Source organism: Crocodylus porosus, unplaced genomic scaffold (genome assembly GCF_001723895.1).
Source record: "Crocodylus porosus isolate Cpor-Errol unplaced genomic scaffold, CroPor_comp1, whole genome shotgun sequence".
NCBI classification, from domain to species: domain Eukaryota; kingdom Metazoa; phylum Chordata; order Crocodylia; family Crocodylidae; genus Crocodylus; species Crocodylus porosus.
Window position 1 is genome coordinate 17406132 of NW_017728912.1, and position 11729 is coordinate 17417860.

Genomic DNA, 11729 nt, shown 5'->3' on the forward strand with positions numbered 1-11729 from the left:
ACATTCCATGCTGTCACAGAGGAGAGCTGATGCCTATAATTCTATGGCCATGACATCACATCACATAATCAGTGTTTCTAATCATCTAATCCCCCCAAGTTGAAGATAATGCAAAACACAACTGATAGGAGGAAAACATTACAAAAAATACAAACAGAAATGGAGAATCCTAGGAAAATAGTTCATCATCTGGCCAAAGAACCATGACTCCACATTCAAGAAAGAAAAATCTTTGTCTCTAAGCCCCTCTGCATTCAGCAAGAAAAAGGGAAAGCAGCAAATAAGGGCCAAGCATCTGTACATGGCAAGGAGAAAAGGGGGCAATAAGTGGCACTTGATAGAAATTAGGAGTGGGTTCTGCCATCTAAGTTGACTGGGGGAACTGACAGCAACAATGGGTTGTCTATCTCTTTGTCCACCAGTCTAGAGGAGAGGGAGGGACAGGGAAAGAAAGGGAGAGAGGGAGGGAGGGAGGAACAGGGACAGGGAGAGAGAGAGGGAGAGGGAGGGAGAGAGGGAGGGACAGGGACATGAAGGGAGGGAGGAAGGGAAAGGGAGAGAGGGAGGGAAGGAAGGAGGGAGGTGGGGAGGGAACAGGGACAGGGAGAGAGAAAAGGAGGGGGAGAGGGAGTTGGAGGGGACCCAAAAAGAGTTCAGGGATGTTGGGGAGAGAGAAGGGGCACACTTTACAAGTAAGGCTCACAGAAATTTGCTGGCAACAGAAGAGTGGGGTAGACCCATGGATATTCAGGTCTATCCCAGGATCTGGACAGGGGTGCATTCTAGTGACGCAGAGCCATGAGCCCATTCTCTCTCCCCAACAAGCCTGAACTCTTTTTGGGTCCCCTCCGACTTGACCTTGTCCCAGTTCCATTTTTCCTCATTCTTGGCTCCTTGCTAAACATCCAAGCACCTTCTTATAAAATGTGTGGAGAAGGTGACTTAGAACATTGTCACGCTCCGGCTGGGCTCTGCCAGCTTTGCCCAGCAACAGGTGCCGCCAAGCACTCTCCTCGCAATCTGGGAAAGCTCTGCATGGCCCCTGGCCATGTGCTGGGAAACCCCGTCTGCATGGCCCCTGGCCATGTGCTGGGGAAGCCCCGTCCCCTGTGAAAAAAAAAAACCCTGCAAACATCTTAGACCAATTGGAGGCTTAAAAAGGGGGTTTGTCATCTGGCCTATAAAGACTGGGGCGGAATTTTCCACCCAGCAGACCGGGGAGAGCAGAGCAGCGCACAGACACCAGAGCATCCATCGCTCGCTCAACTAGCTAGACCAGAAGCTGGAGCTTCCACTGCTCGGTGGGTAGGCCTGGTCAGCTTCCCACAGCTTCTCCAATTTCCGAAGGAGCAGGTTTGGAGACCGGTTCAATTTAATCTCGGACGATCCACCAATTTATTGTTTTTGCCCTCACCCAACTTGAGATTCGATTTTTCGTCCCTCACCCAAACCAGGATGGATCAATTTGTTTTAATCGTTTTGGATCCCTCGATTGTCTGTCGTTTGTTCATCCCTCTCCCAAGCCAGGACGGGACACGCAGCCACATTCAACACCGGGTGGTGTGTAAATAAGCGGATCCCCGATTCTTTTTGTTTTCGTTATATCCATCCCTTATTAGGACTCGGACTAAACTAAGTGTAACTGCCTGCGCAGCCACATCTGCATCAGTGGAGCGCATGTAAGAAAGGGACTAAATAAAAGAAAATATCTTTTTTCGCCTCTCCCTCTCGCTATTTAACATCAGGGGATAGAACCCACTGGGGCTATAGCCGCAGCCTGGCTTGTGCCCCGCACAAACATCTCACAGAAAAGAGAGATTGAGCATGGTCCCTTCCTGGCTCATAAAGGAAAGGTGCATCCTTCCACTCTCATCGTGCCTTCAAAAAGACAGGATATAGCCTGTATTAATTCATCAACAAAACACTCCACTGAAAGTTTGCAAACCTCCAAGCTATAGCTCACGAATGGTATTAGCAACTACTTGGAATTTGTTAAAAAATGTTAACATCGTTTTAGCAAAAAGAAACCCAGGTAAAGAAGGAGGTGGAGCAGAAATTGATTGCACCAGAAGTGATATTAACCAACCATTTACATGTTTCTCAGGAGATTTTGCCAGGTTTTACACGGAATACAAAAAACTTACTAGCTTCTTAGACGACAAACATCGGATGGACGGACAACGAAAGCGACAGAGCAAAAAGAAACAACTTATGCTTTGTAAAGCAATGAAGGTTAGAAACAAAGCCACAGTACAATTTATATATATATATATATTATATATACCTTAATGAGGTAATCAGTAAATGACTAGAGTCAATAGTAACCAATGGTTTTGCTGGCAGTTCTATTTAGAATTTCATAAAGAAGTTGATGACTACAGCCCCAATCTAACAATATGCACATGCTTTACTTCAAGAAGGTCTGTGATCCCAGGGAGCTCAATAGGACTTCTCCCATGATTATTTCCTAGCCAGTTCCATCAATGTTTGCAGGATCAGGGTACAACACAGAAGGAAACTGGACCCTGTCCATTTTTCAATCTGATGAGCAAAATTCTATAATCCTGATCTCCAGGGATTGTCTCCACTGTTGTAGCTGTCTTTTCACCGTCTTTCCATTAAAATGATTACGTACCTCAGGCAAAACTGTGGCTACACCAAAGTCAAAGTCAAAACACCCATTTAATTCACTAGGGCCAAGCTTTTTACCCTTATTCACCCTGACTATCCTAGAAATATATTGTTTTCATGTCAGGTAATCAGCAGCCTAGATTTGTGCCAATTGCTAAAAAGGCACAAACAAGAAAAGATCATCCTCTTGGGTAAGAAGTCAGGGCATGGGGAGACGTCCAAAGTGGAAACTGATGATGTCCAAAATGAAAGATAAAGTGCACCCTGCCATGACATGTATTGTTGTCAACGTGGCATTGTTCTACACAATCTTACACATTCTTTTTGGAAACAAGTGAGCAGAATATAATATTAGAAGAAGTACTGTATTGTGATTGGTTGTGTGACAGGTAGTCGTTTCTTAACAGCAAGGGAAACAATGGAGTGACAAAACTATAGAAGGCACTGCAGCCAGGGAAAGACTAGGGAGCAGCACTGCGCAGGGAGGACACAACTTCTGAGTTTTAGTGCAATACGAAGAAAATGTCAGCAAATTAATTGATTCTTTTCCATAAGGAGAAGTGAGCGAGTTGATAAGTGCTTTCTCAGGGATGGGGGATAGAGGGGAGGAGGAAGAGGCTAGAGACAGTCCCAATGTGGCAGAGTCTCTGGACACAGGGTCCTTTGCACAGAGTGTGTCCAGACATATATCCAACTTCTAGCTCCTGACACTTGTAATAGGGTAAACTGGCAAAAATAGGTCATCTCTACGCTCATGTGGGAGAATCCTGGCCCTGCTAAAACCAGTAACAACCCCCTCTTGGGCTTCAAGATGGTCAGAATTTTCTTCCATGGTCTTCAGACTGCACTTTGGCCCTTCAGAAACAAACTCAAGGGGAAGCAACCCGTATCCTAGTTTGTCCTTCACTGATCTTTCCCAAACTGGCTGTTTCTTTATTTCCTATAATTTACTTTGTAAGTTTTATATCCCACCCTATCCAAAAGGCTCTGGTGATACATGTCATTTTTCATGGGGGGCTGTTATGTTTATGCTAACACCCATTAGACAGCTGTTGACATGTACAGAAGGGAGAATGGAGGAATTAATTAACACATTTATTCTCCCTTCTCATTTGTTCCTGCTACAGAAAAACAAGACCAAAGAAATGACGGACGAAATTACAAATATAATGACATGGTTTGTGTCTGAGGTCACAAACATCATATATCCAGCAATAATTCAATATGAAGGGAGAAAAATTGCTGAGAGAGACAGGGGAGATGAGAACATCAATGCCACAAACTTCATCTTCTCAGACAGAAACAGAACACCCAGCAGATCATTGGGATGTGTGAGGAGAAGGAGTAGAAGGATAACCCCGCTGTTTTCTCAGCAGGCCCCTTGCCAGTTTCCAACAAGAAGACACCTTGCGAGAAAGCCTTTTTTTCCATCACTCAGAAAGATATTTCCCAAAGAGGAAGAAGCAATGCAGGGAGCTTGCAGCAATCCCCTGACAACCTGCACAGTTGAGCCTCAAACATCACAGTCACCAACCAGTATTTATGCCGATGCTTTTTTTAAAGAAACATATGATGAATTAATAAGCAAAACATGCCCATCACAAAACCCACATACTCAAAACACTGCAATCCCTAGAAGCAATTCCTCATGTATCAGCACAGCTTTAGTCGATTCAGTACTAAATAAGTTTTCCATATGTCAGGCCACAAACCTGCAGCCTTCTGAAGACCAGGGTCTCTCCCCTGACATAGACACACTGACGGCCAAAATCATTCATTCCAGTTTATCTGACCTTATGCAAGAAAGAGCTTCTAAAGTCTCAGTTTACACCGACATGCAAAGCAACAACAGTGTGCCAGCAGAGAGCTTAGGTGGTTTGATAAGAAGAAAAATTACTGGTTACCAACAGAAAAAAGCAAAAGCACCTTCTTCAGTTCCATATAACCCTCCAGAACCTGGAGAAATCGATGTAAAGCTTTTAGAAGATCCTACCAAAAGTAACACCAGAGGCCAGAGTCCCATATCATCTACTCTGGGGGTATGCCACAGATTTCTGGAAGACATAATCAGTGGGCTTTTATCTAACATTCTCCCTTCCACCGCCAGCACATCTTCCTCCACAGAAAATAAAATGGATCTTGCAGAATTGGACTTAATTCACATGAAGATAATCAGTAGAGTTATGGCAAAAATCTTGCAAGATGAGAACACTTCTAGCCAGCATACTGAACATCAGCATTCCAGGGAGGAGGATATGATTCAAACAGTTACTGATTCGGTCTTTAACAAGCTTCTGACACAGTTTCAATCTAGATTAAACATGCAGAGCTGTTTAAGAAATGGGTGCTTGGTTATTTCTGAAGCAATTTATGACTTGGTGTTCCAAGAGGTTTCTGGACATTCACTGCAGAACTCCCTTTCTGAAAAATTACTACCTCAGCGCTGTGCTGAAGTTGACAATATTGCTGAAAATACAGTGAAAAATGTTACTGAGCCTTTGGATAACCCAGACACTTTATCATCACATCTTAGTAAGCTAGCTCCTCTTATCATAGAAAAACTGGAAGCAAATCTTATGCCAGCATTTTCTTCCCTCTTTCCCATTGGCGATTTCGATACAGAAAAAATTTTGTTACAGCATAATGCGACTCAAAAAATACTGCATGCTTTGCAAGTACTCCTGTCAAAACACCAAATGAACATGAACAAACATATCAGTGAGAGAGAATTTTTACGCACTGAAGACAGCCAAGCTATGGGAGACCTATCCTATCTGGCTTGCACAAGCACTGGAGACCATTCTGACTCTGACATTTTTGTTTGCGGAAGCCTAACAAATAAGACAGATATTTTAGCTAATAGAATAGCAGCTTCAATAGCAAAACAAGTTGCCAAACCTGAATTTCAAGGCAGTTCAGAGGAGGAGATGTTGCCTGCTTCATCTTCAACAACAGAAGATGTTAGGATTGTTGAGAAATTCCCTGTTGATTTTGGCATGATAGAGAAAATTCCAACACCAACTTTAAACTCACCTACTCCTCTGCTACCCGTGACATTTGTGGAAGAAATAGTAAGTAGATTTCTTTCAAAAGTCCTAAGTTCAACTGATGACAGAAGCCCCAAGTCCAGAAGACATTTATCAAGATCTAAAGTGAATGAAATTGTTGAAAACCTTAAACAGGCCATGGAACAAGGCCTGTCCAGACATAAAATCAGCCTTGTGGCAGCTACAAATGAACAACATTTACCTCCGGAGCATGAAGATGCAGTTAATGAAGTTGTTTTGTCTATTTCCAGGAATATGTTACAAAAATCTGGATCTGAGCAAGATCTTTACAATGACATAACAGGTTTCAATGATTTTTTTCCTCAAGACATGGCTACAGTAATAATAGAGGAACTCTCTGATTGCCCTTTTTTACAGGCTCTTAGTGACAGTCCAGCAACACCAAGCCAAACTGCAATGGACCCAGGCAGAATTGCCGACATGGTCCTTTCCCACGTCTCTGTTAGTGCAGAGCTTAAGACCTCAGGTTCTGAAGGGGCAATACCAGGTTCCACTACAAACAAAGCCGCAACAGAGACAGAGGAGCTGCCTCTGAAAATAGTCCCTTATGCTACAATCACACATATACCCATTGCTCCAGACTCAATGTCTGATCATTTACAAGTTATTTCCCTAAAAACAGAACCTGTTGAGACACTGCAAAAACCATCCACTACTCAAACTGAGAAGTGTTCTGAAGATGACAGTTCAAGATCTGAAGTGCAGAGAAGTGAAGACAGTCATTTTTCTCTGGGGAGCACAGGACAACCAGTTGTAAGACCAGGGGAGGTAAGTAGAAAGATAAGGCTGAGGCAATCCTGTTTTCTGAATGCCATTTTGCTTCTAACTGGATCTTTTGTTAAGATGACCATGTGGCATTGAAAGCCCATCTACTATGAATGCTGAATGGTCTGATAAAGGTGATAGACCATCTCGTAGAGAGCCTGCAGTGGGCCTTCAGTGTGGAGGACCCTCGCTAGCTGGGATTTTGGGTTAGTGGTCAGTACATTCACTAATCTTGAATCTACTCTCCAAGACATCTGTCTGGGGATAAGAAGAGGCTGGAATCCCTTGGGTTAAGCGTATGGACAAGACAGCTACAGCTCTCTGCTTTGTTTACTGATGGCAGAGACTGGTTCAAAGGCAGCTTCTCTTCAAGCCAAAAGGGCCATTTGATCACTAGAAAGAGAAGACCACATGTAGAAGTATGAGGGGCTTTGCCTCCCCGGAAAGGCTTGGGTCAAAACTAAAGACTGATAACTGTGGGGCTGTAGTGTGGGTGTCCAGAGTGATGAGGATGGTTTCAGGAGCTTGATCTCCATAGAGCTGCAACTCTTATCCTCTTTCAAAGTAAAGCACAGAAAGTGTGTAAGAAATTATTTTGTTAAGCCAAGTTTCTCAGCTTTGGACGGCTTGGACAATGGTTCCAAGATCTGACACTGAGTCCTGCTGCCCAAAATAAGGATATCAGACATGACGTGTAAACCAGGCAATGAGTTCAGGTAACCCAGATATGAAAACAGTGACAGAGAACCCAGACCCAGTTTATTTAGCAACCCATGGGACTGAATAGTTGGGTCTCATCACAACACCACAGTTTCTATTTAGTGAGCAGGAACTAACCAGTTTGTGCCACAGACATGTTCATGCGTGGATTGATTAAAAAATAAAACTTAATTTGTAACCATGCTAGAGCCCTGATCCATGAAAAGACAGAAAACCAATCAGAGTTAATAGAAATGCTCACAGGCTTCAATGGTTTGCAATGTTTGGGTCTATGACAAAGAATCTCAGTATTTGCATAACTTGAAGCCTGAACTAGTGACCAATTGGAATTAATGGCACCTGCTTAAAAAAATGCATTTAAATGCCTTCCTGACCTGGGGCCTAGAAGTAGTATTTGGTCTTAGTAGTTGACACACCTAGTGGCTCCTTAGTGTTTGTTTCTGATCTGCTCTCAAACAGAAAGTTGAAATGGAACAGATGGCCAAAGCAGTTTTCCTTTAACAAAACCTGTCATTGCACAGTCCTGATTTTTCTGGGTGCTCAACTGAAGTTCATAGGATGAATCCTAATGCAAGTCTAAAAAGGCTTGGTTTAGTTCATTCTCATTAGTGATTTGTAAGAAAAACTGGTTTAGAAAGGATTCTGAGGAGGTGTCCTCTTCAAAAGCTTCTTCTTTGGTTTCAGTCCTTCAGCAAGACCTCATTTCAGAAGGCACTGAAGCCTGTGCTGAACCTGATGAAAGCTTTTCAACCCAAGGTGGACCTCCCTGCAAAACTGGCAGCCCATGATACTGAAAATGAGGAGGGAGAGAAGATGGTAGACGAAAATCCTGAAAGACAGTCCGAGGGAGAAAAGGACCTACAATCAATAAAGACCATTCAGACGGGATCCTCTCTGTATGTGGGGAGCTCATTCATTTTATCTATGGACAGTGAACAATTAAGGTAACTTTTCTGGCAGTACAGCAAGAATAGGAGCTGTGGTGGAGTGGGATCATCTGGGGTCTCTGGACAGAGCTGTCCCTATGTTAAACTAGGTCCAACACAAAGGTGGGCAGGGCACTGTCCAACTCTCTGCTTGCTTGTAACCACACATTTTCACTGTCACAACACAGTGGGACCAGACTGTGCCAGTGACTCTGAGCTCCCATACAAAGCTATTTTACTCTGCCACCATGATACATGCTTCCTTCCCATCCCCAGATCAATCTACAAAACCACAGCTGATGGGAGGGTGTGTTCAGCCAAGGGGCATGAGGGCATGGGCATCTCTCTCAGCTACACCTGCTGAACATGCAGAATCCACTAAAATAAAATTCTCAAACTGGGTGCCACAGCGCAGTGAGATGACACAGGGTGCCATGCAATGTTAGCACTTGTAGGAGTGCAGACATGATTCACGAGGTTAACTCAGAGATTTCCAACAGAAATCCAGACTGTTTAAAACCACCCTGACCTATTGCGGTCCTTCAAAGTTCTTTTTAACAGAAGAATTGCTCTAATATTTTTCTGTACTCAGACAAGTGAAGACTAAGGGCTTGCATTTTCCAAGGGGTGCAACCCCTGTGTTATGTAGCTGTTTCAGCCACCAAATGTTAAACTAAGGGTGCAGTGTCCAATTCAAAGGGCGATCCTATTCCACCAATAAGAATTAGAATCCCAAACTGCATGCAGGTGAAACAATGCAGTTACACATGTGAACAATACATAGGACTGGGCCTAAGAGTCCACTCCAGAGCGAGAACTGTGAGATGAAGTGTGTTACCCAAGGCCGTCCAACAGATTAGTGGCAGTCACGGGCGGGTTTCCAGACTCTAGATCCCCAGCTAGGTACTATTTCAGCAGGACAAATGCCCTCACCTCAGAGAAGCTGGATGTGGTCAAGAATCTGTTAGGCAGTGATTTTTCATTGTTTTTAAAGCACTGACAAGGTGCTCGGCATACAACAGTGTGGTGAACAAGAAACAAAGATGAAAAATACTATTGACATGCAAATGTTATGAACCTTTACTCTTGTTTACCTCTAAATCCAAATGACTGTTTCCTTTTGTTTTTAGTGAGAAAGTTAGAGAAAGTTCATCATCACTGGAAGCCCAGAGAGAGGGTGAATGTATGAGATTTTCACTTTTTGGGGGTTTTATGCATTTCCCTTCATGTCTTTATAATTGTCTATAATTTCTTTAATTCTTTCACTCCTTTTATCGCAGTGATCATTTGGATGGTGAAAGACTGTCTCAAAAATACAGTGGTCTAGAGAATAGTTATGCTACCAGTGTGGGGGATTTCTTCAGAACAGACTTTCTGTGGCAAAGGAAGTCATGTTTTAAAAGAAAGCTCTTCACACCTGCCACATGGTTTTCATTCTATTTGGCAATTTCCTGCACAAGCTTCCAGAAAGAGACACTCCACTAACAGCCTGCAAAATGAATCCAAAGTTGTACTTAATCTGTGGGTTTTGGAGAAGCAGGTCTTTCATATGGATTGCTGTTAGGACAGCACAATGGGGCCCTTGCTTCCACACAGTACACACTATACAAACATGCCCCAGAGGCAGCACCAAAACGTATCAAAACACAAACAGACCTCCTCCAGAAAAAAGAGAGCATGCGCTGGTTCTTCCTATGTGTTGGCCATGTCTGTGTGCTTCAGTACTGCACCAGGAATCACCACAATGAGGAACGCAGCATAAGCCATCCCTCCCCAGTTAGGTGGTGTGCGTGCATCGGTAGGCTCACCCAAGAGCTAGAGCTCACTGGACCCAGCCAGCACCACCAATGGGTTGTTACATTGCATCAGTTTGGGAAGGCAGCATGCACAGAAGCAGGCATGATGCACCTCACTGCAACATTCCCTGCTGGGGTACAATGCAGCCTAGACAGGCACATTAGAACAAATGCTTGCAGGACACTACTTTGCAGTGATGCTAAAACAACAGCTAAAAATATCAGTCATAAAAATGGAAATGAGTCCCAGGTGAGCTGACTTTGGATGTGTTTTTGTTTACAGGGTTTTATGATGACGTGCGCCAAGCCTGGGCTATAGAAGACTCGTTCTATATGTGTGAGGTAAATATCGTGTAAAACCCCAGGAAGTGGCCACAAAAGGTCTCTCGGCTCCCCAGCTGACCCCTTGCATTTTGCAGCCTCTTCACCATTTCATTCAGGTCTCAGATCTAATATTTTGGTAGGGAATAGAGGGTGGACAGCCAAGGCCGTGGTAGAGCTACAGTGCGTTTTCAGGAGGGGCTAGCAAGTACAGCAAGAGGAGGCAGGAAAGATAGTCACATTGCACAAGGGAGGGAGAAGCGCAGAGAAATGGTGAAGACGTTATGAGGAGGAGGGAAAGCAGAGGAGGCGGGGGAGGGGCTGAGCTGAGGCTTCTGTATGAAAGACTGTTCCACACTTGACTTCAGAAGGTAGGACAGACGGGGCCCTCCTTCCCGCCACGGGCTTGGCCTTCACCTGCCCATTCGTGGCACCACCGTGGCTGGGAGGACAGCCCCATCACCACTGCCTGTCCCTCGTTCTGTGGTGCTGTAATCCTGAGGAGCACAGATCAAACAGAGTCCTTCCTCTTTTTTTTTTTTTTTTTACTCTTTCCATGGAACAGGTGGAAACGTTGGCTGAAGGCGCTAGCCTGACAGAAGAAATACCTCCCATTTCAGAAGAAACTGGGGTTGATACAGGTATGCATGGGGAAGTGACGCTGGCTACGTCAGGTGTTGTACTCAAGGTCACACAGGAAGTCTGTAGCTAAGCCAGCAAGTGACTCTAGACCTCCTGAATCCACATTCATTGACCTAGCCAGAGACCATCATTTCTGCCCTACCTACGATCTCACATGTAACACTGCAGGAAAAAGACAGTTAGGTCCTGACCTTCAAATGCAACACTCTGCAGAGCTTGGGTACAGCAGAGGATCCAGTCAAGCTTGTTATCAGTGCCCCACCCTAACACATACCTTCATAGCACACATGGCTTATTCCCTCTGCTTGTAGACTCCATTTTTGGCTAAGTGCAATGGCTGAGTGATTACAAGACTGGATTAGAAATCCAAAGGTGTTTCCCTGTACCAAATCAAATCCTGTTCACAGGAGAGGCTTGTTTCTTGAGGAAGGACATTGGACTAAATGACCGTTGCATACCCTTGCTTTATTTCTCTATATTAAGTGACTGCTCTCTTTTCTCCACAGCAGCTGCTCCGAAAAAAGGGTCATCTTTCTTTATGAAAATACCAAATGCTCTATCCAGAGTACACTCTTTTCTGTCAAGTTGCATACCACACCGCAACCGGAAAGTCTCACCGGAAATTACACCTACACTTTAACATTGTTTTGGAAAAAATATAAATAAAGTTTTGAAAAAATGTGGTCTGGTGTAGGCTGATAATTGCATTTTGTGATCATTTGCAACTTCATTCTCACATAGTTAAACTCAACAAAGAGGGCAGACAGAGAAGGTAGTGCTGGGGGGAGCAGGGGGCTGTAGGTCAGGAGTGAGGGGCACTGGCAGGGCTGGGGGGCAGGGGCTTAGGAGTGAGGAGCAGA

General features: G+C 44.2%; 1 protein-coding gene across 1 annotated transcript; it reads left to right on the forward strand.

The window, feature by feature from the left end:
• The first annotated feature begins 1944 nt into the window (after nt 1–1944).
• LOC109309296 (fibrous sheath-interacting protein 2-like) lies at nt 1945–11509 on the forward strand. Its single transcript, XM_019533960.1, has 7 exons — nt 1945–2232; nt 3759–6467; nt 7851–8128; nt 9241–9293; nt 10190–10248; nt 10793–10868; nt 11376–11509. Exons 1-7 carry the CDS (start codon nt 1966–1968, stop codon nt 11507–11509), a joined length of 3576 nt encoding a protein of 1191 aa, XP_019389505.1. The 5' UTR covers nt 1945–1965.
• Nucleotides 11510–11729: the final 220 nt, after the last annotated feature.

Bases quoted from the DNA above. Each gene is read 5' to 3' on its own strand.
- LOC109309296 (XM_019533960.1), top strand. From the start codon at position 1,966: ATGGTATTAGCAACTACTTGGAATTTGTTAAAAAATGTTAACATCGTT. The intron at 8,129-9,240 runs GTAACTTTTCTG...TTTTGTTTTTAG, and splicing joins ATGGACAGTGAACAATTAAG to TGAGAAAGTTAGAGAAAGTT. The intron at 10,249-10,792 runs GTAAATATCGTG...TCCATGGAACAG, and splicing joins ACTCGTTCTATATGTGTGAG to GTGGAAACGTTGGCTGAAGG.